Here is a 27,763-nt window from a genome sequence, read left to right as displayed (position 1 = left end):
AGCAGCTGTGTCTCCTACTGGGATCTGGCTGCTGGGCCTTAGCTTCTGCCTCTTTCCCTTCCAAGTGTGCACAGCCCCCTGCCCCTGCCGCCGCTACCACCACCACCACCACCACTGAGGAGGACAAGGCCGTGGTTGAGCCTCCCGAGGGAGAGGAGAAGGTGGAAAAGGCAGAGGGGAAGGAGCGGACCGAGGAGCCCATGGAGACCGAGTCCAAAGGTAGACACACCCCTGGCCACCTCCCTGGGGAGGCACATAACCTTGACTTGAAGCACTGGAGCTTGTCCCCCTTATACGTCTTTTCTGGCTTTAATCATAGAGACTTTGATTTGGGCCTGGCTCAGTTGGGGCCAGGGAGACTGCTCGAAGGGCTAGAGCACACAATCTGTGTGCAGGAGGCCTGGCCTCGAGCCTTAGCATTGTGTGCTTCCTCCCCGGTCATTGTCTTGAATGACTCTTGAGCAACTGAGTATCACTCAGTACCACTCGGGTACCCCCCAAAAACGGGGAGGAAAGAAAGGTGCTGTCGACATAGAGGCGGGGCTGGAGAGATAGCATGGAGGTAAGGCGTTTGCCTTTCATGCAAGAGGTCATCGGTTCGAATCCCAGCGTCCCATATGGTCCCCCCGTGCCTGCCAGGAGCAATTTCTGAGCATGGAGCCAGGAGTAACCCCTGAGCACTGCCGGGTGTGACCCAAAAACCACAAAAAAAAAAAAAAAAAAAAAAAGAGGTGTGAGGCGGAACAGCAGGGAACACTCTGTGCTGCCCAGACATTATGATGGCGTCTTTCTGTCCCCCAGGTGCTGCCGATGTGGAGAAGGCAGAGGAGAAGACACCCATAGACTTGACCCCTATTGTGGTGGAGGACAAAGGTGGGTGTGGCCGTGTGGGAAGAATTGCTTTTGAAGGACTGGCTAGAACTCCAGCCTGCCTGTCATTTCCTTTCAAGCCATGGGACTCCATTGTGCAGGGGCTTTCTCTGGGACCTCTGTCTGGAGGAAGGAGGGTGCTGTGGGAAGGAGCCGTGGGGCCAGAGCTTCCTGCTAGAGATGACAGTTTGCCCTGCACATCCTCTAGAAGTGAAGAAAGAAGAAGAGGAGAAAAAAGAGGTGATGCTTCAGAATGGGGAGACCCCCAAGGAGCTAAATGACGAGAAGCAGAAGAAAAATATTAAGCAGCGCTTCATGTTCAACATCGCTGATGGTGGTTTCACTGGTAAGAAAGACGTGAGGCCCCTGGGATGAAGTTCCGGCTTGTGTCAGAAACGAAGAACAGAGCTCCTGCACGCACTACTATGGGTTGAGGGGATGCTCCTTGGGCTGAGATAGTGGGAGACAGGGGCAGAAATAAGGAGCTAGGGGGCCAGAGGGATAGTACAGTGGAGGAGAGGTAGGAGGTTTGCCTTGCATGCAGAAGAACAGTGGTTTGAATCCCGGCATCCCATATGGTCCCCCCGAGCCTGCCAGGGGCAATTTCTGAGCGTAGAGCCAGGAGTAGCCCCTGAGTGCTGCCGAGTGTGGCCCAAAAACCCCCAAAATGGAAGAAAACAAAAAGAAATAAGGAGCTTGACTCTGACGCTTCCCCCACTTTGCTCCCCAGAATTGCACTCCCTCTGGCAGAACGAGGAGCGGGCTGCCACTGTCACCAAGAAGACATATGAGATCTGGCACCGGCGGCATGACTACTGGCTACTGGCCGGCATCATAAAGTATCCTTCACCAGAGTTGGGGACGAGGTTCTGGGAGGTTCTGTAGCTGCCTTGGTGGGAGGGGCTTCCTTACTTTCCTTGTTGGTGTTTTCCTGAGCATGTTTCCAATAGCCATGGCTATGCCCGGTGGCAGGACATCCAGAATGACCCACGCTATGCCATCCTCAATGAGCCTTTTAAGGGTGAAATGAACCGGGGCAATTTCTTAGAGATCAAGAATAAGTTTCTGGCCCGGCGGTTCAAGGTGAGTAGGGTGGGTAGGCAGCTGGGTAAAGGACAAGACAGGAGAAGTGCAGGGCAGTGAGACAGGGACCTTGTCCTGCAGCTGTGCTGAGCTTCCTTGGTCAGATGTTCATGTAGTTGCTGTGATTAGGCAGAGGCCAGACTCGGTTTGGGAATCTTAGATATCCTCTTATGTACTTTTCTTTAGTGCTGGGGATCCTGGATGATAATAGGCCTTCAAGGCATGTATCTCTAGACTTTAAGACTCTGTCATCTGTGACAGACTTTGTTCTCCGGTATCTTTGTGTTTTTGTTTTGTTTCATTTTGTTTTAAACCAGCACCTCACACATTAAGGCAAGCCCTCTCCCATTGAACTTCCATCTCTGGCTCACTCAGGACTTTTAAAGTTTAGTGAGAAAGGGACTGGAGAGATAGAACCAGAGGCTAAGCACTAGCATGAGACTTGATCCCTGGGCCCACATACAGTCTGTGAACATGGCCAAGGGTCACATTAGAACCCAGAGTCAAAATTAGCCCCCGAGCACTGCCAGATGTGTCTCCATTCCCTTTTCCTCTACCCTATCAAAACAAACAAAACATAGTGATTAGGACAGAGAGGCTGAGCCTCCTGAGTGACAGGCTGAGGAAGTGGGCGTATTGAGGAACGCTGTAAGTTGGAAGTGTTCAGGAGACCCTGAGGTGTGGTAGAATTGGATTGCTGAGGAAGCGTAGGGTTCTTTTTTCAGGTGGTTCTTTTTTGTGGTTTGAGAAGGCCTATGTGGGTAAAGGTAGGGCAGATGCAATGGTAGAACTCTGCTTTCAGTATTGTTAGGGCAAAGAGTTTTCCAGGGGTCCGAGTGATAGTCCAGTGGGTATGGCACTTGCCTTGCATGTGGCTGACTTTGGTTTGATCCTTGTCATTGCATATACCACGAAGAGTGATCTGAGTGCAGAGCCAGGAGTAACTCCTGAGCACAACTGAGCACAGTTGTGGCTCTATAAGGAAAAATTGTTTTTTCAGAACTCAGCAAATGTATATTGAGTGCGTTTGTGTGCAAAATTTCACAAGACTTGTGGATCTTAAGCTGATGATATTTTGGAAGCCAAGAAATACACCCTTAGCAAAGTGTCTGAAAGCTTCCAGCATCCTGTACTGAGTGAGCAATGAGGTTCTGGTACCCAAAGGTACACAGTACCTATTCTCAGGGGGCTTGTAGCCTCAGCAGAGGTGAATGTGTCCTCAGATTATCACCAGCTTGTTTATTTGCAAGGAAGGTGCTAAGTCTCTAGAAACAAGGGAGCAGGGAGGGTGCTCACTAGGGCGGCAGGCTGAAGGTGGCATTGGGATTTAAGTTCTGGTGAATAAAAGTCATGGGGCTCTGAGCTCCAGTGGGTCTATCCCCGAAAAAACTTTGAGGTATGGGGCCAGAGCAATAGTGTAGTGGGCAGGGACTTGCTTGCCTTACACAAGACCAATGGGAGCCATTCCCCAAACCCACCAGGAGTGATACCTGTGCACAGCCAGATGTGTCCCAAAGCCCCACTTCCCCCTATTGTAAATACATATGGACCAAAAAGTAGTAAGAACTTGAGCTGTGAAATTGGTTGTGGAAAAGTAAAAAGGAATTTATAAGGATTGTTAACTTGCTGGAGGGCTCTGCAAACCTTTCTTTTTTTTTTTTTTTTTTTTTTGGGCCACACCTGTTTGATGATCAGGGGTTACTCCTGGCTAAGCACTCAGAAATTGCCCCTGGCTTGGGGGGACCATATGGGATGCCGGGGTATCGAACCATGGTCCTTCCTTGGCTAGCCCTTGCAAGACAGACACCTTACCTCTGACACCACCTCACCGGCCCCTCAAACTTTTCTATGTATTAAGGCTCAGATGGCACTATTTCAGGTTCTTTAGGACCTAGGATCTGTTGCAAATGTGAAACCAACCATTGGTGACAAATGAACATGAAATGAGTACTGAGTTTGATTTATGATTTCTACTTCCTCTTATTAAAGGGGACTCAGATAGTATAGGCAACCAATCCAGGTTCAGTTCCCTGCATTCTGCATGGTCCAGTCGCACTGCCATTAATAATTCCTGAGTGCAGAGGCAATAGTAACCTCTGAGTGTTGCCATATCTGACTCAAAACCTAAAATTTGGTTTATGTGCTCTAAAATTTGAACCTGATTTAATTATTGTGAAGTGTCACCAGATGGTTGTTTGGCACCACACTCCCCAACTATTTAAAAACTTAAAAACCCTTCTTCAGGGGCCAGAGAGATAGCACAGCAGTAGGTGAGTGTTTGCCTTGTAACCCAGGACCAATGGTTTGAATCCCAGCATCCCATATGGTCGTGTATCCCCCCACCCCCACCCCTGTGCCTGCCAGGATCAATTTCTGAGTACAGAGCCAGAAGTAACCTTTGATTGCCGCCGGGTATGGCCCCAAAAACGAAAAAAAAAAAAAATCCTTCTTTATTCCTAGCTTGTACAGAAACAAGCAATAGACCCAACTTTGGGCCAGAGGCCATCATCGCCTAGTCTCAAACTTCAAACTTTCTAGATTTGAGATCCAGAAGAGCGAGGCTCTAAAAATAGTTCATTGGGAGGCCGAATCTATTGCAGGTGATATTATTATGGCAGATCAGGGAAGTGAGAAGGAGCAGTTTGTAGAAAATAACAAGCTTAATTTTTGAAAGGCTAGTGTTTTGTTTTGTCACAAGAAAATCCCCTCCCACTTCCGACACCACCACAAATAAGTGGGATCAGAGAGGGATCAGCTGCACATGAGTAGGATCTTGACATTTGGTGCAGGAGAGTTGGTTTCAGGAGATTCCCAGCATCAGGTTGCTAGCTGGGGCCAGGGCCGGGGAGGGCTCTGGGGAGAAAGCTTGAGAACAACAGCAAGACTGATCTGGGCACTACTCAGTGGGACCAAATGATGAAGTAAGTAAATGCTTGTCCTGTGTAGGACACAGTTAGTCCACCCTGATCGAGCCACATCTTGTGGAAGAAGCAACAGTATTTTTGCACTGTCCTTTTTTCCTTATCCTTTGCTGATTAAATTCTCTTAAGAACCAATGGAGGGGTGTGGGGGTATGGAGAGATAGAACAGTGAATAGGGTACTTGCCTTGCACATCTTGGCTGACCATAATTCGATCTCTAGTATCCTGGTTGGTACCCTGAACACCACCAGGAGTGATCCATAAGTGCAGAGCCTGGAGTAAACCCTCGCCACTGCAAGTGTGGCTCCAAAACAAAAGAACCAATGAAGGGGCCCGTAGCTATAGCACAGCAGTATGGCATTTGCCTTGCACACGGCCAACCTGGGAGGGTCCCAAGTTTGATCCCAGGCATCCCATAAGGTCCCCTGAGCCCGCCTGGAGGATTTCTGATCACTGAGCCAGGAGTAACCCCTGAGTGCCTCCAGGTGTGACTCAAAACCAAACCAAAACACACAAACACACACACCCAAACCCAGCGGAGGGCTGGAATGGAACTCAAACCCTTGTTGGGGTTGATCTAACACATGACCCAACATTTTAAAAAAATTCAAGATGGTACTTAAGCACATCAAGTCCAATAACTATGACTTAGTTTACTTTTCCTTGGAATAAATTTCAGTGAGCTTTTATATACTGCATCAGGTGACCTGTGCAAGGACCAGAGCCATAGTTCAGACGAGGGCAGGGAGCTTGCCTTGGGTGGGTCTGGCTCTGATTCAGTCTTTAGAACCCTGTATGGTCCTCCAAGCCCTGCTAGGAGTGATCCCTGATTGCAGAGCCAGGAGTAAGCCCTGAGCACCACTAGGTGTGGCCCCAAAACAAAACAAAAAAACAAAGAAATGTTGTGGGAAGTAGAAGTGAAAGCATCTCTCCAGAACAGTATCCTGCTAGAAACCAGAAATGAGCCTAAGATCAACACCCACCATGTAAATATTAAATGTGTTGCTTATTCACAAGGGAGAAAGGAAAGAAACAATGAAAATAACTTAAAATTTTTTACCTTATTTAAACACTGGTTACCAGGTTGTTTATAATACAGTTGAGTTGAAAGTAACTTTTATTTATTTATTTATTTGTTTTTTTTGTTTTTTTTTTTTTTTTGTTTTTGGGCCACACCCGGCTGTGCTCAGGGGTTACTCCTGGCTGTCTGCTCAGAAATAGCTCCTGGCAGGCACGGGGGACCATATGGGACACCGGGATTCGAACCAACCACCTTTGGTCCTGGATCGGCTGCTTGCAAGGCAAACGCCGCTGTGCTAACTCTCCGGGCCCTATTTATTTATTTTGAAAGTAACTTTTTTTTTTTTTTTTTTTTTTTTTTTTTTTTGGTTTTTGGGCCACACCCGGTAACGCTCAGGGGTTACTCCTGGCTATGTGCTCAGAAGTTGCTCCTGGCTTGGGGGACCATATGGGACACCGGGGGATCGAACCGCGGTCCGTCCAAGGCTAGCGCAGGCAAGGCAGGCACCTTACCTTTAGCGCCACCGCCCGGCCCCTATTTTGAAAGTAACTTTTAAAGAGCAAAACTTTATGTGTAACGTGATAGATCCATAGCAGGGATCACATTTGAGCTGTCAGAATCACCTTTAGGGGCTGGAGCGATAGCACAGCAGGTAGGGTGTTTGCTTTGCACTTGGTTGGCCTGGATTCAGTCCCTGGCATCCCATGCAGTCCCCTGAGCCCACCAGGAGTATTGCCTGAGTACAGAGCCAGGAGCATCACCGAGCCAAAAAGGAAAAGAACCACCTTTTTGGGGGCCTAGAGAAATGATACGAAGTTTATGGCACTTGTCTAGCATGTGGCTGCGCCATGCCCCTGATTTTGATCTTGCACATGGTCCTCAAGGCACTGCATACTACAGCCAGAGGGTCCTACAGCATCAGCTCTTAAAATTGTAAGCAAAATTTATGGGAGCTCCGAGTCAGAGAGGGGACAGAAGCGATGCACTTGGCTTTGTTCATGTCTGTTTCTGTGTGATCCCTAGCATTGCTGGGTGGCACCTCCAAAACAGCAAAACAGACATGTCTCTGCCTACTGAGTAACTCCATCTAATGTAACCTACCCTTTCATCACTTTTATTTTTGTAAACTGAACACAGTGGCCTTCAACTGAGAGCTTTGGCTGCTTTGTGGCCACTGGTGACAAATTTTGTGGCTGTGGTGTTGGGCTGTAGTTAGAAATGGTTGAAGAAGACTCTTAGACACAAAGGAAAATCTTCAGGTGATAATGTTATTTCTAGGAAGTAGAACTTAACTTCCGTTCTCCTTACTCTGATGTGTAAATTCTGTAAATGAAGTTCCTAGAACTTGTGCATAAGAGAGTAAGAGGAGACGGCTTACAGGCCCGGAGCACACACTTTGCATGCCAGGGTCATCAGATGGTCTTTTTTTTTTTTTTTGGTTTTTGGGTTACACCTGGCAGCGCTCAGGGGTTACTCCTGACTCTACGCTCAGAAATCGCTCCTGGCAGGCTCGGGGGACCATATGGGATGCCGGGATTTGAACCACCATCCTTCTGTATGCAAGGCAAGCCTTACTTCCATGCTATCTCTCCAGCCCCACCAGATGGCCTTTCAAGTGCTGTCAGGAGCGACACTTCAATGTGTGGCCCCAAAAGACAAAACACGGTAAAGGTCAAAGAGCTTTAAAAACAAGGTCCTCCAAGGAGGGACTTAAAAAAGGGATGGTGGTGATAGTGAAAGCTGTGGAGTGATGGTACAGCAGTAAGGGCATTTGACTTGCATTGCACACTGCTGACCCGGGGTTCAATCTCCAGTATCCCATATGGGCCCCAGGAGTAATTCCTGAGTACAGATTCAGGAGTGAGCTCCAAACACTGCCTGGTGTGGTCCCAAATACAAAATAAATAAATAGAAAGCACAATGCAGGGGCCAGGGATGTAAATCGGTGGAGCACTTACTTTGCAAGTTGGAGACCCCCAAGTTCAATGCTAAACATGCAACAATAATACAGGGTCCAGTGATGGGACTCAGTCTCTTGTGCGTCACTAAGTATTGCTCTAGAGGCCCCAAGTGTTTACCACTATGGTGACCCAGGAAATCACTGGCACACGGCCAAATCCATGGGTGTCACATTCGGCTACCAGCCCAGTAGTGCCTCCATACCTTGAGCACTGTTTGGGAACATCCCCCTTCAATAAATAACAATGCAGGCACTAGGGACATGGCTCAGAGGTATGTGCTTTGCATGCATAACACCTTGAGTTTGGGCTCCCAACATAGGCACCCCTTCCTACACAGCCATGTCTGAACACTGGTGTGACTAGTGTCCCTAAGCAACCCTGGGCCAGAGCATCTCCTTGCACCATCTAGTGCAGTTGGCTGACTATCACCTGGGAGTGGCTCTCTGACTGTGGGGACCCCCCCCCCCCAATATGCCTTGTCATCAGGGAATCATATACAGGGTTCCTTAGAGACTGAGAGGCTATCAAATATAAAAAGCAAGAGTAGACAGGGTTTGTGAGTAGAGTACATGCCTTCCCGAGGACCACATGGCCTGAGCACCACCACATACGGCCCTAGTGTCCCCCAAGCACTGCCAGGCCGGAGCCCCAAACCATCCGTCCTTCACAGTTGGGCCAGGCTGGGCAGATGTCAAGTGAATGAATATCTGTCTAATGCCTGTCTCTCCCTCGTCAGCTTTTGGAGCAAGCCCTGGTGATAGAGGAGCAGCTGCGCCGAGCAGCTTACTTGAACATGTCGGAGGACCCCTCTCACCCCTCCATGGCCCTCAACACCCGCTTTGCTGAGGTGGAGTGTTTGGCCGAGAGTCATCAGCATCTGTCCAAGGAGTCGATGGCTGGAAACAAACCAGCCAATGCGGTCCTGCACAAAGGTAGTCAGTGGCTCCCCTGCCTCCTGTCGACTTCTGCTCCCTCCCCAACACCCTTCCTTCAGGCTCCCCAGCCTTTGCCAGTGCCCCCCTGTCTGTCTGGGGATCTTTGCTTTTTGGGAACTTTGCTTCTCCCCAGGAAGCTCATCTGGGAGGCAATTAAGGACAGTCATTCTTTGCCTCTTTAGTGCTTAATATATTCAAGTTGTTGGAGGAAATCAAAGCAGGGAGTGTCAGCTGGGATACTTGAGAGGTGACTTCAGGTGACTAAAGATCCCAGAGATTCTCGACCACTTTTAGTGTGGAGATGTGGGAGGTTGAGATGAGTAAGGGAAAACGGTTAGAAAGGGAAAAGGGGAGTCTTCAATCCAGAAGATGGGGGGGGGGGAGGGCGGGGAGAAAAAAAAAAGATGGGAAAGGCAGCAATAAGAATAAGATTCTGGGCCCGGAGAGATAGAACAGCGGCGTTTGCCTTGCAAGCAGCCGATCCAGGACCAAAGGTGGTTGGTTCGAATCCCAGTGTCCCATATGGTCCCCCGTGCCTGCCAGGAGCTATTTCTGAGCAGACAGCCAGGAGTAACCCCTGAGCATTGTCGGGTGTGACCCAAAAACCAAAAAAAAAAAAAAAAGATTCTTGGGGCTGGGAAGGTGGCGCTAGAGGTAAGGTGTCTGCCTTGCAAGCGCTAGCGTAGGACGGACTGCAGTGCGATCCCCCGGCGTCCCATATGGTCCCCCCAAGCCAGGAGCAATTTCTGAGTGCATAGCCAGGAGTAACCCCTGAGTGTCAACGGGTGTGGCCCAAAAACCAAAAAAAAAAAAAAAAAAGTCTTGGGACCGGAGAGAAAGCATGGAGGTAAAGGCGTTTGCCTTGCATGCAGAAGGATGGTGGTTCGAATCCTGGCATCCTACCCTAAGATGAGCTCCTGAGCACAACCAGGTGTGGCCCTAAAAGCATGCATGCACGCACGCACGCATGGAGACATTTGGGGCCAGAGAACAGTGCATTGAGTAAGGTGCTTGCCTGTATATGGCTTAACAGGCTCAATCCCTGGCAGCATAGGTGGTTCCAAGCCACCAGGCATAATCTGTGAGTGCAGGTAGAGCCTGGAGGAAGCCCTGAGCACCAAAAACAAAACAAACCAATAGGCAAGGACATTTGGAATTCGAAGCAGCCTTGGTCAGGTTACATGTGCCTAAGGATGGCTTATATTCCCCCAGCATCAGTGCTTAGTTGGCTTGAAGGGAGTGAAGGCCCCCACTAGCTTTAGGAGTCACAGCTCACTCCCTTTTTCCTTTTGTGTCTGCAGTTCTGAAACAGCTGGAAGAACTGCTAAGTGACATGAAAGCCGATGTGACACGGCTGCCCGCTACTATTGCCCGAATCCCTCCTGTTGCTGTGAGGCTACAGATGTCAGAACGAAATATCCTCAGTCGCCTGGCCAACCGAGCACCCGAACCGACTCCACAGCAGGTAGGACTGCCACCTGGGGTGTCCTGTGTGTGGGATGTGGGGGTCCCCCCACCACGTGCTGGAGACCTGACCCTCGGCTCTCTTTCCCTGCAGGTAGCGCAGCAGCAGTGAAGATCCAGACCAGAGATAATGGCTGAGCAGTGACCTTCCTCACTTTCCCTTGTCCCGCTTCTCCCTGGGGGCCCGAGAGACCCTCTTCTTTCTGCCCCATCGTCCAAGTTGTAAAGGAACAGCCCCTGCGCACTGGGGGCGGAGAGGGAGCGCGGGCCGCAGTGCCCTTCCTGCTGGAGAGACTGACTGCAGCAGTAGCGCCGGCGCCACCCGCAGGGAGCTGGCAGGCTGGCCTTCTTGCAGGCCCTGGCTTCTCCCCACCGGAACTTGTTACACACAGACTGTTGGGGTTCCCGCCAGGCTTGGAGAGAAAAATGATCTGAATTTCTTCCTCCTTTTGGATTTATTTTATTTTGTGCTTTCTTTCTCTTGTCTTTTACTTTTCATTTGGGAGGGGGGTATTCAGAGTGGGCCGGGCCCCTGGGCGAGACACAGCTACCTCTGTTGGCATCTTTTTAATACCAGGAACCCAGCGGCTCCAGCCACTGAGCGGCTAGAATGGAATAAAGTGGAAACAAACAATAACACGGAAAAGAACCAAAAGCGTAAAAAACCACAGCAAATTTCTTGATGAAAACTGAAAATAAAGGTTTCCTTGTATTTTAGTGCTCTGGTTGAGTGTTGGGTGTAGACGCAGGTGAATAATGGAGGCAGGAGGGAGGTGTGGATTTTGATCTCTGCATCCTGTTACTACAGAGCCCTCGTCTGTGGGTTAGGCCCACACTCCTATGGGCCAGGGAAGACTCCCTGAAAATCTGGGCTCCAAACTACTGATTTGCTGTGACTCCTAGGGAAATCTCCAGCCGACCGGGATATAGATGTCTTCCGTGTCACATCCTCGAGTTGTGAAGCTAAAAAATCAAATGCTCGCACCGGATTTTAGCTGTGCTTAAACATCCACCACCTCGAGTTTGTTCATGAAGTTGGGGTGCAGAGCTCCAATTTAAGCTGGCAACCAGGGACAGGAGGCTGAGCAGTGCTAGGTTGCTGCTGGGAGTGGGGTGGTGGCCTGAGATCCCGTGTCAAGGCTTGGGAGATGGGGCGTTTGCCTTGCATGCAGAAGGACAATGGTTTGAATCCCAGAAGGTCCCCCGAGCCTGCCAGGAACGATTTTTGAGCGTAGAGCCAGGAGGAACCCCGAGCGTTGACGGGTGTGACCCAAAAACCAAAAAAGGACGGTGGGGGGGGGGGGCTGGAGCTGTGGCACAAAGTGCTAAGGTGTCGTCTACCTTGCACAAGCTAACCTAGGCCGGACCTCGGTTTAATCCCCCGGCATCCTATATGATCCCCCCCAAAACCAGGAGCGATTTCTGAGCACATAGCCACGAGTAACCCGTGCATCACCAGGTGTGGCCCAAAAGCCAAAAAAAAAAACCTGGAGGGCCTGTGGATGGGTGCCGGGGGAGTTGCAACCTCGCCGCGCCAAGTTGCTTCCAGACGCGCGCTCCTTCCGGGTTTGGCCGCCGTCGACCGGAAGGGGCGGGGACACGAACACACCTTTTCCGGATTCGACAGCCACCGACCGGAAGGGGCGGGGCCGAGAGCCGAGGCGCGCGGTGGCGTGTGCGCCTGCGCGGGACTGCCCGGCAGAGGACGGAAGCTCGAACCCTCCTGCGCAGGCACGTGGAGCGCGGCGTGGCGCAGGGTGCGGGTCTGGGCGGGTCGGGGTGCTTGCTCGCTTGCTTGCTTGCGGCCTCACGGTTTCCTTCCCTCCCACTCCGGCAGCAGCAGCATGGGGCGCAAGTTGGACCCGACCAAGAAGGAGAAGCGCGGGCCGGGCCGCAAGGCCAGGAAGCAGAAGGGCGCCGAGACCGAGCTGGCCCGGTTCCTGCCCGCAGGTGAGGGGAGACCCGCACCCCGACCTGCCCGGCCACGCCGCGCCACGCCACGGAGTTCTTGCACCGTTTCCTCAGTTTCCCCACTTCCCAGAGTGTTCTGTGCCCAGGGATCTTGGCACCACTTCCCAAGGGATTAAAGCTCCATGCGAGACAGCAGGAAGATGCCACAGGCCCAGGACCCGGCCCTGGGCCTTTCTTCCCCATGGGAAGGAGAGTTAGGGTTTTGGTACTTTTTATTCCCTAAGAGTTTCTTACAACTTAACTTTAGGGGGGCCGGACAGATAGCATGGAGGTGGGCCTTTTGTTGGCCTGGCATGCAGAAGGACGGTGGTTCGAATCCCAGCATCCCTTAGGGGACCCCCCCTTAACCTGCCAGGAGGAACCCCTGCCGGGTGTGACCCCCAAAACAAACAAAAATTCTTTAGTTTGCTCGTTTTAGGATTTTTTTTTTTTTTTTTTTGGTTTTGGTCCATACCCGTTTGACGCTCAGGGGTTACTCCTGGCTATGTGCTCAGAAATCGCCCCTGGCTTGGGGGGACCATATGGGTCGCAGGGGGATCGAACCACGGTCCGTTCCTTGGCTAGCGCTTGTAAGGCAGACACCTTACCTCTAGCGCCACCTTCCCGGCCCCGTTTTAGGATTTTTTTAGGCACACCTAGTGGTGGGGGGAATCAGAGCTTACTTTACCCTTGATTCTGGGCTCAGGGATCACTCCTGGGAGGATTGGGGGGAAAAAGGATGCATTCTCAATCTGTGTGATCAGAAGGGTGAGGATGCCATTCATGAAATCTGAAGTCTGGAGAGAAGGGCTGGAGCAATGGCACAAGCAGTAGGGCCTTTGCCTTGCATGCGCTGACCCTGGACGGATTGTGGTTCGATTCCCCAGGCATCCCATAGGGTCCCCCAAGCCAGGAGCGATTTCTGAGCGCCTAGCCAGGAGTAATCCCTGAACGTCATCGGGAAGGCCCAAAAATACACATACACACACAAAAAAAATAATCTGGAGAGAGGCTCAGTTTGTTTGGGCATAATTTGTTGGAGCCAAGGGTCTCCTTGGCATATCATGTCCCATTCTGGGAAAAAGAACTAGGGATTAAGTTTGCCTGTTCCCTTAGTATCGTCCCCCCACTTATTTTTCTCTCCCATTTCTCTGCCATTTCCCCTTAATCTGTCTTGCTCCCTCTTTATTACAGGTGACGATGAAAATGCCAAGCGGCTGTCCAGCCGTGCCCGGAAGAGGTGAGTGTAATGTCCAGGCCTTGCTTGCTGCACCTCATCTTGAGACATACTTAGTGGCTTTATTTTATTTTTATCCGCAATTACTTTTAAATTTTTTTTTTTATTTGGGGCCAGAGAGAGAGCATGGAGGTAAGGCGTTTTTCCTTGTTTTTTGTTTTTTTTTTTGTTTTTTTTTTTGGGCCACACCCGGTAACGCTCAGGGGTTACTCCTGGCTATGTGCTCAGAAGTTGCTCCTGGCTTGGGGGACCATATGGGACACCGGGAGATCGAACCGCGGTCCGTCCAAGGCTAGCACAGGCAAGGCAGGCACCTTACCTTTAGCGCCACCGCCCGGCCCCAGGTAAGGCGTTTTTGCCTTTCATGCGGAAGGTCATTGGTTCGAATCCCGACATCCCATATGGTCCTCCAAGCCTGCCAGGAGTAACTAACTACCTGAGCGCTGCCGGGTGTAACCGACCCCCCCAAAAAAAAAAAGGAATTACTTATTTAAACACCCTGGTTCCAAAATGTTCATCATTGAGTTTCAGTCATACAGTGTACATCAGTGCACATTTCCAGCTACCATGTCTCTAGTTTTCATCTCACAACCTCTCCTGCCTGCCTCACTGCAGATATTTTACTCTTCTTTCTTCCTTTTCCCCCTTTTTGACACTGTGGTTTGCATTATTGTTAATTGAAGTGTTATGTATTGTGCATATCACTTGATCTCTTTTCAGCACCCCATTTTTGTCCAGAATGATCAGTTCCAACTGTCATTGTCACAGTGGTTCCTTCTTTCTCTACCCTAACTGCACTGCTTCATTTAGTTTAGGGCCACATGTGGCAGTGCTTATGGGCCCATGCAGTGCTGGAATGGAACCTAGGTCTTCCACATGCTCCAGCACTTCTGTGCCATTTCCCCATGCTTCATCTTTTTCCCACGTGATCCCAGTGATGGTCAGGCTGATGAAAGGAGGTGTGTGTTTTCCTGCAGTGGGAAATGGTGGGGCCTGAAGGTGGGTAACGTTCTGTTTCTTCACTCCTAATATTTTTGCAGGGCTGCTAAGAGGAGGCTGAATTCTGCTGAAGCCCCTGAGACAAACAAGTTGACTGGGGTCAAACCGTTGCTCGGAAAGCCATCAAAAGGTCAGTGAACAGAGTTGCCAGATAATATGGAAGGAGAAATCTGATGATGAACAATGTGATTTATTTATTCATTCGTTCATTCATTTATTTATTTTGGTTTTTGGGCCACAACCAGTGATGCTCAGGGGTTACTCCTGGCTGTGCACTCAGAAATCACTCTTGGCTCAAGGGACCATATAGGACACCAGGGATCAAACCCAGATCCATCCTGGGCAGCCGCGTGCACGGCAAACATCCTACCGCTATGCTATCACTCCGGTCCCTTTTTGTTTTGTTTTGTTTTGGTTTGGTTTTTGGGCCACACCTGGTGATGCTCAGAGGTTACTCTTGGCTATGGGCTTGGGAGACCATATGGGATGCCAGGGGATCGAACCTATCACTGTGCTACCATTCCAGCACCCTGGGTATATATGAAGTGAGGTGATTCTCCGTGGGAGAATCCGTTTAGAAGTCTTTCAACTTTTGGGAACTCTCCACAGAAGCTGTCCAGTGTCCTGGTAAAAAAGGGGCCCAGGCTTTATTCCCCACTGCTCGGGCCAAGAAGCGTCCAGCGCCACCTCACAGCAGCGAGGATGAGGAGGAGGAAGATGAGGATGACTCTGCAGAGGAGGGTGTGGCAAAACAGGGGAACCTTTGGGACTCTGATGACAGCGATGCCGCTATGATTGATGACTATGGCGTCGACTCTGCATCTGAGGATGAAGATGATGAAGAGGTGAGGTTTCCCTCAGGGTGTTTGGAAGGGGTCCTTGCCTTTTCATTTCCTTCAGAACCTGCAGCTGACCTTCTATCTGCCAAAGAAAGGCCTGACTAGAGGAACAGGAAAAGGCCGTGTTCCAGCAGAGCCTCTCTCTACCCTCTTACTGTCTCTCTTGACTTGGGTTCAGAGAACTGCGGGCAGAGATTTTTTTTTTCCGTTATCTTTTTTTAACTTTATTTATTGATTGATTAAATGAGTGGTTGTTAGGCCACATCCAGCAGTGCTCAGGAGTTACTCCTGACTCTGCACTCAGAAATAGCCCCTGGTAGGCTAGGGGACCATATGAATGCCCGTAATCGAACCGGGTCCATAGGCTGAATGCAAGTCAAACGCCCTACCTCTGTGCTATCTCTCTGACTCCACTCCCTGGTTTTAATAGACTTTTTGGTCTTGAAGCCACTCCTGACAGTGCACGAGGAATTGTGGGGTGCTCTGAAACCCGCTGGGCCTCCTGCATGTGAAGCCTGCATTCAGCCTGTTGAACTCCTTCTCTAGTCCAACCCATTATGGAACTAAATTTTTATTTTTTTGGTGGCTTTTGGGTCACACCCGGCAGTGGTCAGGGGTTATTTCTGGCTCCAGGCTCAGAAATTGCTCCTGGCAGGCGCGGGGGACCATATGGGACACTGGGATTCAAACTGATGACCTCCTGCATGAAAGGCAAATGCCTTACCTCTATGCTATCTCTCCGGCCCCTGTTTTTTTGCTTTGTGTGTGGTTTTTGGGTCACACCCGGCGGTGCTCGGGTTATTCCTGGCTCCAGGCTCAGAAATTGCTCCTGGCAGGCATGGGGGACCATATGGGACACCGGGATTCGAACTGATGACCTCCTGCATGAAAGGCAAATGCCTTACCTCTGTGCTATCTCTCCGGCTCCGGAACTAAATTGTTAACTTCATTTACAGTCCCAACTCTGCTCAGGAGTAAATCAGGGTGGTGCTTTGGGAAGGGGACAGGGCTCTGCAGTACCTGGGATCTGACCCCAGCCAGCCTTATCCGTTCTATTCTGCAACTATTTTAAGGTGTTTTTCTGTTTCTTTGCTTTGGCCACATCTGGCAATGCTTAAGGATTACTTCTGGCTCTGCACTCAGGAATCATTCCTGGCAGCCTTGGGGTTAAGTGATAGGTTGAAATTATCTATAGGTTAAAATTAAGTGATTGGGAGACTGGGGAGATAGCATGGAGGTAGGGTGTTTGCCTTGCACGTAGAAGGATGGTGGTTTGAATCCTGGCATCCCATATGGTTCCCCAAGCCTGCCAGGAGCTATTTCTGAGCAGACAGCCAGGAGTAACCCCTGAGCACTGCCGGGTGTGGCCCAAAAACCAAAAAAAAAAGACAAGACTGGGGCAATAACATAGCGGGTAGGGCGTTTGCCTTGCATGTGGTGTGACCCAGGTTTGATTCTCTGCATCCCATTTGTTCCCTGAGCATCGCCAGTAATGGACTCCTGAGGGCAGAGTCAGGAGTAATCCCTGAGCACTACTGGGTGTGGCCCCAAAGCCAAAAACAAAAGCCTTTAAATAGGGACTGGAGGGCCAGCAAGCTGCAGATCCAGGATGGATGGACAGATGTGGTTTGATCCCTGGAGTCCCATATGGTCCCCCTAGCAAGGAGCAATTTCTGAGTGCATAGCCAGGAGTAACCCCTGAGCAGCGCAGGGTGTGCCCCCAAAACAAACAAAAACAAAACAAAAAAAGGACTGGAGCAATAGATACAGTGGATTAGAGCACTTGCCTTGCACTTGGCCTGACCACACTTAGTGATGCTCCTAATCCTGCATTCGGGAATCTCTCCTATAGGTACTTGGGACCATAGGGATGCCAGGGGTCAAACACAGTTTGGCCATGTGCAAGACAAACACCTTACTCAATGTACTATCACTTAGACCCTGAATCAATTGAAAGTGACCCCTGAGGTGGGAGGAGGACAGGCTGGAGTTCCTAGCCCCTTGTCTCTTTCAGCTGCTGCCCATTGAAAAGGCTGCTCGGAAGCAGAAGGCCCAGGAAGCTGTTGCGGGGTAAGCGTTTCTTTTACTTTATTGTGGGTTTGGGGTTCACACCTGATGATGCTCAGAGCTCAGGAAGCCTCATGGTGCTGGGAAGTGCACACTGGCCATGCACATGCTGCGTGCATGTACTTGGCCCATTGCTGGGTGAGTTCTGGACACTCAGGCTAGAGATTAGACAGGCTGAGTTGAAAGAGACTAAGAAGCTGATGTATGTATATTTGGAGGTGGGGCACACCTGGTGGTACTCGGGGCTTCTGGCTCTGTGCTCAGGGATCATTCCTGACAGTCCTTGGGGGACTACTTGGATCCCAAGGCTAGCACCCTTCTTGCTGTCCATCCTATCGCTCCAGTCCAGGGCCGGTGTCCGTTTTGATGTCTCCTTGATGGTTTCTAGTGACTGGACTGAGGAGTCGTCTGATGAAGAGGAGGGGCTGTCCCCTGACTCAGGGCCTGGGAAGGATGAAGAGGATGAAGATGGAGACTCTGGGGATCTCCAGATCAATGTGGACGCTGATGCTTTTGTACTGCCCCCTGCTGGCGAGAACGAGCAGGATATCCTTCCCCGCACTGAGGGAGGACAGGGATGGGTGTGTGTGCTCAAAGATGGACCGCAGGGCTTGGAGTGTGGCTAAGCAACCCCTTCCTTTTTTTTTTTTTTTTGGTTTTTGGGCCACACCCGGTGACGCTCAGGGGTTACTCCTGGCTATGCGCTCAGAAGTCGCTCCTGGCTTGGGGGACCATATGGGACGCCGGGGGATCGAACCGCGGTCCGTCTCCTAGGCTAGCGCAGGTAAGGCTTACCTTACCTCCAGCGCCACCGCCCGGCCCCATCAACCCCTTCCTTAACTGGCCCACATGCCCAGGCACCTGACTTGCAGCGGGTTCACCAGCGCATCCAAGACATTGTGGGGGTGCTGCGTGATTTTGCCACCCGGCGCGAGGAGGGTCGGTCTCGGGCCGAGTACCTGAACCGGCTCCAGAAGGATCTGGCCACTTACTATTCCTATGGCGACTTCCTGCTTGGCAAACTCATGGACCTCTTCCCACTGTCTGAGGTAAGGTGGTACCTGCTCCGACGGCACTTGTGCTGTCCTCTCACATCTTCTTTACTTGGTTTTTGTGGGGAGTCACAACTGGCTATGCTCAGGGATCATTTCTGTTGGATCGGGGAAGACCACATGGGATGCTGAGGATTGAACTGGTCACTTGTGGGTAAGGCAAGAAAAGCCTTATTTTCTGTACAATCTCCAGTTGTGTCTCTTTTCTTTTTTTTTAAAGTTCTTCCAACATTTAACGTGGAACTTTTTGTTTTGTTTTGGGTTTTTGTTTGGTCTACACCTGGCAGCTCTGCACAGAAATCACTTCCTGATAGGCTCAGGCAACCATATAGGATGCCAGAGATCAAACCCGGGTTCGTCTAGGTCATTTGTGTGTAAGCCCAGGTTCAAGCCCCATCATCCCATATGGTCCCTCAAGCCTGCCAGGAGCGATTTCTGAGCACAGAGCCAGGAGAAACCCCTGAGTGCTGCTGGGTGTGACCCAAAAACAAAACAAAGCAAAAAAAATAAAAGAAGTGGAAGTAATAAATGCACATGCTCGTAAATTTACAAATAGCATTCATATATAAAAATACTGGTGCTTCCCAAATTTGAGTGCCATCCTTGCTTGGGGGCCCTGCAAATCTTTGTATCATTCTACTTTTAGTACTTGTGCTGCCCAAGCACAAGTTTATTGTTTATTGGTTTGGCTTTGGGTCACACATAGCAGTGCTCAGGGGTGTCTCCTGAGGGCTCAAAGGACCACATGGGATTCTGGGGATTGACCCTGGTTGACCGAGTGCAAGGCCCTTTCCCGCTATACCAGCATTGCTTCATCTCTCTTTTTGTTTGTTTGTTTTTGGTTTTGGGCTGCACCCGGTGACGCTCAGGGGTTCTCCTGGCTATGCGCTCAGAAATCACTCCTGGCTTGGGGGACCATATCGGACGTGGGGGGATTGAACTGTGGTCTGTCCTAGGCTAGCGTGGACAAGGCAGACAGATGCCTTACCGCTTGTACCACTGCTCCATTCCCTTCATCTCTTCTTAACTCATTTGGGGGGGCAGGAAGGGATTGGCTCACACCTCTGGACTAGCTTGACCTCCTTGCTACCATTTGCTTTGGCAGCTGGTGGAGTTTTTAGAAGCTAACGAGGTGCCGAGGCCCATCACGCTCAGGACCAATACCTTGAAGACCCGACGCCGAGACCTGGCTCAGGTGAGGGCTGAGTTTGGAGGTTGGCTGATGGTTGGAAGGGGCAAGCTTCTGCTTCCCACTTGGGCAGGGGTCGAGGTATCCCCGTTCTGGTTCCTATTGTGATCCCTGAGCGCCAAATCTTAGTCTTAGTTCAATATTATGCTAGGCTGCAGCCCTTCAACTGGGCAGAAATGGGATGAGGTTACCCAGTGGGTCCCAGAGGAAGAACTAGTAATCCATTGTGATTTAAAAGAAAATTATTACTACTATTTTTTATTTTGGGACATGCCTGGTGTACACAGAAATTACTCCAGAATGCACTCTGGAGTCCCTCCTGGTAGTGCTCAGGTGCATCATATGGGATGCAGGGGCTTGAATCTTTATCTATTGCATGCAGTGCAAGTGTCCTACCTATTATACTATCTCTCCAGCTCTACAGGTGATTGTTTTTAAGATAGGGGGTCACAGCCAGCAGTGATGAGGGGCTGTTCTGGCTCTATTGAGATGTGATCCTCAGGGATTCTTTTTTTTTTTTTTTTTTTTTTTTTTTTTTTTTTTTTTGTGGTTTTTGGGTCACACCCGGCAGTGCTCAGGGGTTACTCCTGGCTCCATGCTCAGAAATTGCTCCTAGCAGGCACGGGGGACCATATGGGACGCTGGGATTCGAACCGATTACCTCTTGCATGAAAGGCAAACGCCTTACCTCCATGCTATCTCTCCAGCCCCGTGATCCTCAGGGATTCTAAATGGGTCTGCTGCCTGCAAGGAAAAGCACCTTAACTCCTGCACTATTGGTTTTTTTTTTGAGGGGGGGGAGGTTGGGTGTGGGGTCACGCTGCTGATGCTCAGGGCTTACTTCAGGCTCTATGCTCAGGCATTACTCCTGTCAGTGCTCAAGGAACCATATGGGATGCTGGGGACTGAACCTGGGTCGTCTGCATGCAAGGCATATGCCCTACCCTCTGTACCACCCTTCCAGATAGCCCAAAAGTGATTATTTTATAGTTTGTAAGGGTCATTAGGGCAAGTGCCTTCTCAGGGTTTTTTTTTGGGGGGGGCACATGAAGATGTTCAAGGACTACTCCTGGCTCTGGATGTCCCCCCATGGTGATGTCTGGGGGTGGGGGATGCTGGTTCCTGGAATCGAACCCAGGCCTTGTGCCCACAGAGAGAGACATGCTAGTGTGTTGAGCATCTCTCCAGCCCTTGCACCCTCGTCCTCAGGATAGTCAGGGCGGACATCCTATATATGGCGTGTCACCAAGACCCTGTGAGGCCACTGTGGGGTGTGGACCAGGAATATTAAGTTGTGGAACATAAGAGTCTTGGAAAGTTAAAGTTGCTGAAACAGGAGCTGGAGGCTCTGTCCCATGGAGATGGGATGCAGACCCTGGGCTGCTGCTGCGCCCCTTTGCTGAATAAACGAAGCTCCTCATACCCTTCTACCTGCTTTAAGGACATATTTGCTTTCAAGGCACTGCCACTCCCGTTGCCTCGCAGGACAATAGGGGGTGAAGGAGTGGGGCCCTGGCTTGAGGTGGGAAGGAGCACCTTTGTGTGGCTGCTCCATGGCTCTCTCATGGTTATGAGACCCAGGGTGGTGCTGCAAGCCTACTCCTGGGCCCTGTGATTCTGACTCTTCTCCGTGTAGTCAAGACGGGGAGCGGGTATCTCTCAGTGCTTTTTGGCCAACAGTGCGGGAGGGTGGGAGAGTGGCCTGTACCCCATGGTGCTGGCGTCCGTACAGTGCTGGGATTGAACCTAGGGCTATGTTTAGGCATGTATATCGGAAGGTTTTTTGTGGAGGTCCATATTTGGCCGTGCTCAGGCATTACTTCTGGCCCTACACTCAGAAATCACTCCTGCTTGGCTCAGGGGGCCTTATGCTGGGGTTCAAACCCAGGTCAGCTGTATGCAAGGCCTACATACATATGCAATGCCCTCCCTACTCGCTGTGCTTTCGCTCCAGCCCTTTCCTTTAAGTTTTTAATCTCTGTCTTCTGGGTCTGGCAGCTTTTGAGGTTTTTAAGGTTTTAGTACAGTCACACTGTGTTGGGGACTTTATTATTGGCTCTGTACTCAGGGATCACTTGGGCAGCTTTCGGGTACATCTGCAATGCTGGGGATTGAACTGGCCCTGGCCACATGTAAGGCAAATGTAAGAGGCCAACTCTTCCTGCTGCACTTGGGTGTCAACCAAGGTTTTGGGGTTTGACCTTTAAGTTTCTTTTTCAGCCACATCTGACAGTTCAGGACACAGTCAGGGCTCTAAGCTCAGGGATCACTACCGGGGGCGGGGGTCATCAATGAGGCTGGTTGGCCTTGAGCAGCAAGCACCTTGCCTGCTGTACTGCCTCATTTTCATTGTTCCTACTATCTTCAGGCACTCATCAACCGAGGCGTTAACCTGGACCCCTTGGGCAAGTGGTCCAAGACTGGACTTGTGGTCTATGATTCGTCGGTGCCCATTGGTGAGTGAATCCTGCCCAGTAGCCCTTCTGCCCTTGTTTGTAGTCCTTATGTGTTACAGCCTGCTCTTCCCCCACAGGCGCAACTCCCGAGTATTTGGCCGGGCACTACATGCTGCAGGGGGCCTCTAGCATGTTGCCAGTCATGGCCTTGGCGCCCCAGGAACACGAGCGCGTCCTCGACATGTGCTGTGCCCCTGGCGGGAAGACCAGCTACATAGGTATGAGCAGGGCTGTGGGCTCGGTCTGAGGTCAGCAGGGGGTACGGCCCCAAATGCCCCAATAGGTGCCCATGGGGCCCTACATGGACCCCCTGACCTTCAGTCCCCTGTGAAACAGCACCTGGATCGAGCCTGGCATTTTTTGTTTTGTTTTGGGGCCATACCTAGTGGGCCCAGGGCTTATTCCTGGCTTTGTGCTTAGGGATAACTCCTAGTAGGCTTGAGAGACAGACATTATGGGATGCTAAAGATCCAATCCAGGTCAGCCATGTGCAAGGCCAGTACATTGCCCATGGTGCTATCTCCTACCCATTGTGCCTGCTTTTATTGTTCAGTTGTGCTAGTTTGGGGGGAGCTAAACTTAAGATCTGGAACGGTGTTTCACACATGGATCTTGTGACCACTTATAACGTTCTTGTCACTTGAGATGTGAGGAGTTGGAGAGAGCACAGTGAGGAGAGAGGGGTGTGTTTGCTGTACATTGAGCTGCCTTAGGTTCAGTCCTAAGCATCCCATATGGTCCCTTAAGCCTACCAGAAGGGATCCCTTAAGTGCAGAGCCAAGGTAAATCCTTAGCACTATTGGGTGTGGCCAAAAAAAGCAAACAAAAACAAAAAAACAGTTGTGGGACTGGGGAAATGCCTCAGAACCAGAGTCTTAGATATGACCCCCAGACTCTGGTGAAGATAATAGCCCCAACGCTACTAGATTATGGCCCTAAACCCAGTAACAAATCAAAGGGAGTAAGATGTTCAGTAACAACTAGAAGGGGCTGGAGGGCTGGAGAGATGATGGTACAGCAGGTGGGATGCTTGCCTTGCACACAGCTGACCTGGGTTTGATCCTGGGATCCCATAGTGTGCCCTGAACCCACTAGAAGTGATTTCTGAGTGCAGAGCCAAGAGAGTAACCTCTGGGCATCACCAGCTGTTGCCCAAAACAAACGAAACAAAATAAAAAGAACTGGGAGAAGCTCCAGAGAGGGCACTTGAATGTAGCCAAGTCCCCAGAACCATGTATGGTTCCTCACCACAGCCAGACTTGGGGCTCCAAAATAAATGAGTATGATCGTCATTTTCAGGAGCCCAATTTAGAGGGGGAGATCCCAAGGAGGGATGAAGCCTCATCCTCCACCCTTTCTCCCTAGGTAACTTGATCTTACCTGCAAGACCCCGCCCATTCCTGGGAGGGGTCTTGGAAAAGGTAGATGAGGTATGGACTAGAGGGGATTAGGGCTTTTGGCTGGCGCTCTCACGCTTCTGGTCTTTGGCCAGCATGGAGCTAAAAGGGAAGATGGCTGAAAGGAGTTAAGATGCAGGGCTAGCGAAGAATGGCTGTGCTTGAAAGGTTATGATGTAGGCCACACACATGTGGTGGATAGGGCATGAATAAAGATGATGCTTCCTGATGCCTGCCTGTGAGTGAGTTCAATACCCGTCGCTTTCCTGAACCCCAGACCCGCCGGTTGATGGGGGATGAAGCCACGTGGCCGGGGCCTAAGGACAAAGGCCTCCATCCTTCACCATCCATCGCCATCCACCACAATCGTTAATTAGAGGGAGTTGCCAGATGGCCCAGTTTCCCCTGTAGGTTCTTGGGCTATAGCCCCCCGGTAAGGCCACTGTCTACCTTTCCCCGCAGCCCAGCTGATGAAGAACACGGGGGTGATCCTCGCCAATGATGCCAATGCCGAGCGCCTCAAGAGCGTGGTGGGCAACCTACACCGTTTGGGGGTCACCAACACCATCATCAGCCACTATGACGGGCGTCAGTTCCCCAAGGTCAGCACCCACCTCTTGACAGCAGGACACCCTAGGATGTGACATCACAGGAAAAGTGGTGGGGAATCAGGTACAGCTCACTCAAGCCCTCATCCTGCCCCCCCTTCCAGGTGGCTGGAGGCTTTGACCGTGTCCTGTTGGATGCCCCCTGCAGCGGCACCGGGGTCATCTCCAAGGACCCTGCGGTGAAGACCAATAAGGTGAGGCATTGGGGTGCAGCCTGAGGGGAGAGGGAGGCTCAGTGGCTGTCCTCTCACCCTTTCTGAATTTGTGCCACCCTGGGTTTTTCTCTCTCGGCACAGGATGAGAAGGACATCCTTCGTTGTGCCCACCTGCAGAAGGAGCTACTCTTGAGCGCCATCGACTCAGTCAGTGCCACCTCCAAGACAGGCGGCTACATAGTCTACTGCACCTGCTCCATCATGGTGAGGCCTGGCCTGGGCCATGAGGAGTGGGGGGACAGTGAGGCGCAGGCACAGTGTCCTGGGGTGCCCCAGCCTCCAGCATAGCTGCTTTCCTTTCCCCTCCACTCCATGGGCAGGTGGAGGAGAATGAGTGGGTGGTGGACTATGCCCTGAACAAGAGAAACGTGCGGCTGGTGCCCACCGGGCTAGACTTCGGCCAGGAGGGCTTCACACGCTTCCGTGAGCGGCGCTTCCACCCGACGCTGCGTTCCACTCGACGCTTCTACCCGCATACCCACAACATGGACGGCTTCTTCATCGCCAAGTTCAAGAAGTTTGCTAACTTTATCCCCCAGTCGCAGCCCCAGCCCCAGCCCGGTGAGTGATCAAGTGCTTCCTCCCCTGCTCCAGGAGGCTTTGCAGGAAACTATTGAGAGAGGAGGAGGCTTTTTTTTTTCTTTATTTGACTTTTTGGGGGAAACAGGAATGGGGTTTGCTCCCAAGCAGTGTTTAAAGGGTCCAGGGACGCCTCTGCTGGTCAGTTCAGGAGTCCATGTGGGGGCCTTGGGATGCTGGCATGGCACATGTTCTCACTTCAAATTAATGTCCATGGCCCCAAGAGGACAATTTTTGTTTGTTTTTTGTTTTGATGTTTGGTGTTAGGGCCAACCCCAGTGGTGCTCCAGGCTCTATGCTTAGAACTTGCTCCTGGCAGGCTTGGGGGGACCATATGGGATGCCAGGAATCAAACCACCTTCTGTCCTAGGTCGGCTGTGTGCAAGGCAAATGCCCTACCTCTTGTGCTTTTGATTTTTGTTTTTAGGTCACACATGGCAGCGCTCAGGGGTTACTCCTGGCTGTACGCTCAGAAATCGCTCCTGGCAGGCTCAGGGTACCATATGGGATGCTATTCTGTATGCAAGGCAAATGCTCTACCTCCATGTTATCTCTCTGGCCCATGAGGTTTCTTCTTTCTTAAACCATATTCCTAAAAAACAAAGTCACAGTTGGCTGTTAAGATTGAAGAAATAGGGCCCAGAGAGATAGCACAGCGGCGTTTGCCTTGCAAGCAGCCGATCCAGGACCAAAGGTGGTTGGTTCGAATCCCGGTGTCCCATATGGTCCCCCGTGCCTGCCAGGAGCGATTTCTGAGCAGACAGCCAGGAGTAACCCCTGAGCACCGCCAGGTGTAAGCCAAAAATCAAAAAAAAAAAAAAAAAAAAAAAAAAAAGATTGAAGAAATAGGGGGCTGGAGAGATAGCATGGAGGTAAGGCGTTGGCTTTGGATGCCGAAGGACGGTGGTTCGAATCCCGGCATCCTGTATGGTCCCCTGAGCCTGCCAGGAGTAACCTCTGAGCACTGCTGGTGTGACACAAAAACACAAAACGAAACAAACAAAAATTGAAGAAATAGGATGGTGTTATAATACAGCAGGGAGGGAGTTTGTCTTGCACCAGGCAACCCAGATTCGATCCCTAGCATCCCATATGGTTGCCTGAGCACCACCAGGAGTGATTCCCAAGTGCAGAGCTTGAGTAACTCCTGAGCATCTCTGCATGGCCCTAAAACAAGCAAATACACAACAACAACAAACAAGATAACTAAGAAACAATGAAATTCAAGCAATTTAAAATCACGCTCTAAGGGCTAGAATAGTAATGTAGGGCTTAAGGCGCTTGCTTGCCTTGCGTGTAGTTAACCCAGATTCCATCCCTGGCACCCCACATGGTCCCCCAAGTCTTCCCAGGAGTGATCTGTGAGCACTGCTAGCTGTGGCCCAAAACTTCCCCACCCTAAAAAACATACAAAAATGTCTTAATCATCGTGTCAGTCACTTGGGTCTAAGGAGCTTGCTTCGACTTGCCTGCCTTCCAGTTTCCCGGCATTTCCTCAGTTCACCTGGGAGACTGTGACTCTAGTTTGGAGACAGCCCAGCAGCACTTTCTGACCCCACCCTCCCCTTGGTGTCTCCTCGCCTGTCCTCCCTGGAGTACCAGTTCCTTTAAAGTGTTTTTAGTCTAGGCCTGGGAACCGATCCAGCTTCAAGGACCGCCTGAGCAGAGTGCCCAGACCTTAATGCTTTCACCCGCCTCCTCCAGTCATGCTAGCGACGATGAAGCCTGTTTTCTTTCTTAAACCTTCTCTTTAATCTTAACCCCAGGAGATTCGGCCACAGCCACTGTCGATTTGCCTGATGAGAAAGGTCAGGTGACCCCGAAACCCGAGAGCCAGCCTGCCAAGAAGAGCCAAGTGGCTCGGAAGCGGCAGGTGCAGGGACAGTCGCCCCAGAAGACGAACTTCCAGAAGCAGAATGGTATCTCCAGGATACACGCCAGCCCACCTGGCTCCTCCACCCCCGCGCCATCTAAGCCCCAGGCCAATGGTCACTCAGCCCAGAAAGCTCCAAGGCCCAGCCAGCCACAGGTGCCTGGGAAGGGCAAGCAGAGGAGCCCCAACCAGCAGGCCTCCCTGAAGTCGAGCATCCCTCTCCAGGGTGCACACACAGGCAAGCCTGCCCCGCACCCCATCGTGGAGACCCAGGCCCTTCAGGAGGAGGACCAGGATCAGACTCCAGGAAAGACCCAGAGGACGAAGAAGGCAAAACAACGGTGGCCAAAGGCCTCCAAGAAAGCTGCCTTCCAGAAACAAAATGGCACCCCCAGAGCACCTCAGACTCCCGGCACATCCCCCCAGGCTTCCAAACGACCGCCTGCAAAGAGGAGAAAAACCTCTGCCACCAAGCAGTAGCCACCCCTCCCACCTCCTGTCCCCATGAAATGAATATATGTTTACCCAACCCACTCTGGCTGTTGGCTTGTTTCTGTGCGGTGACTGGGTTTTCTTGCGGGGTTGGGGGACCAATGGGATTGACTTTGTAGTATTAGCATTTTTTGTTTTGGGACCACTCCCAGCAAATCTCGGAAGTTTACTCCTGGCTTGCGGGCTTTGGGACCTTAGGAGGTATCAGATTCAACCTGGGACTGCCCAGTGCAAGGCAAACGCCCTGTCCACTGAGGAAAGGCTGGGGGCTCTGTTGAGAAACTTGCCCCCAAGGTGTTTGCCTCTTGGCATTCCTGAGCCAACCTGAGTCTAGTTAGTTTGCTGGAGAGGGTGCTGGAATGGTGGGGCGTCCCATCCACCGCCAGGACAAAGTGGTTTAGGGGGAGATCTGGGTTTCCTGTTTCAGGACCCTGGGCCCCTTCAGCTGCTGGGGGATCCCCTCCGGGCTCAGGCCAGCCCCTAGAAGGTCCAGATGCCAGCCTCCAAGGCAGCCCTCGATTGGCTCCCTCGCAGCCCTTCTCCGCCCCCTGCCCT

The 27,763-nt window shown here is 51.2% G+C and overlaps 3 protein-coding genes and 1 pseudogene across 10 annotated transcripts in view; 3 read left to right on the top strand and 1 right to left on the bottom strand.

The window, feature by feature from the left end:
* Positions 1–10,972, top strand: part of CHD4 (chromodomain helicase DNA binding protein 4) — a 44,392-nt gene extending 33,420 nt beyond the window's left edge. For 4 of the 8 annotated variants that reach the window (XM_049771934.1, XM_049771936.1, XM_049771932.1 and 1 more), the window contains exons 32-39: positions 66–219; positions 802–873; positions 1,079–1,216; positions 1,601–1,709; positions 1,821–1,953; positions 8,593–8,791; positions 10,093–10,256; positions 10,350–10,972. In XM_049771934.1, coding sequence (XP_049627891.1) covers positions 66–219; positions 802–873; positions 1,079–1,216; positions 1,601–1,709; positions 1,821–1,953; positions 8,593–8,791; positions 10,093–10,256; positions 10,350–10,367 — 987 coding nt within the window. In that variant the 3' untranslated portion in view covers positions 10,368–10,972. The remainder of the gene's footprint in view (positions 1–65; positions 220–801; positions 874–1,078; positions 1,217–1,600; positions 1,710–1,820; positions 1,954–8,592; positions 8,792–10,092; positions 10,257–10,349) is intronic. The other 4 variants (XM_049771935.1, XM_049771931.1, XM_049771929.1 and 1 more) reach the window with 2 other exon arrangements.
* Positions 10,973–12,046: 1,074 nt separating this feature from the next.
* Positions 12,047–27,249, top strand: NOP2 (NOP2 nucleolar protein). The gene is made up of 15 exons (XM_049772011.1): positions 12,047–12,205; positions 13,400–13,445; positions 14,483–14,571; positions 15,051–15,286; positions 17,295–17,350; positions 17,736–17,895; positions 18,199–18,396; positions 19,505–19,594; positions 21,957–22,044; positions 22,122–22,262; positions 23,904–24,043; positions 24,154–24,243; positions 24,346–24,468; positions 24,585–24,837; positions 26,610–27,249. Exons 1-14 carry the CDS (start codon positions 12,100–12,102, stop codon positions 24,831–24,833), a joined length of 1,812 nt encoding a protein of 603 aa, XP_049627968.1. The 5' UTR covers positions 12,047–12,099; the 3' UTR covers positions 24,834–24,837; positions 26,610–27,249.
* Positions 18,966–19,065, bottom strand: LOC126007635 (uncharacterized; annotated as a pseudogene).
* Positions 24,934–27,249, top strand: LOC126006955 (probable 28S rRNA (cytosine(4447)-C(5))-methyltransferase). The gene is made up of 2 exons (XM_049772491.1): positions 24,934–24,988; positions 26,610–27,249. Exons 1-2 carry the CDS (start codon positions 24,934–24,936, stop codon positions 27,194–27,196), a joined length of 642 nt encoding a protein of 213 aa, XP_049628448.1. The 3' UTR covers positions 27,197–27,249.
* Positions 27,250–27,763: the final 514 nt, after the last annotated feature.

This window comes from Suncus etruscus, chromosome 4, assembly GCF_024139225.1.
Source record: "Suncus etruscus isolate mSunEtr1 chromosome 4, mSunEtr1.pri.cur, whole genome shotgun sequence".
Classification (NCBI taxonomy): Eukaryota; Metazoa; Chordata; class Mammalia; order Eulipotyphla; family Soricidae; genus Suncus; species Suncus etruscus.
The sequence above is the reverse complement of the archived record's forward strand: the minus strand, read 5'-3'. Positions and strand labels throughout refer to the sequence as shown.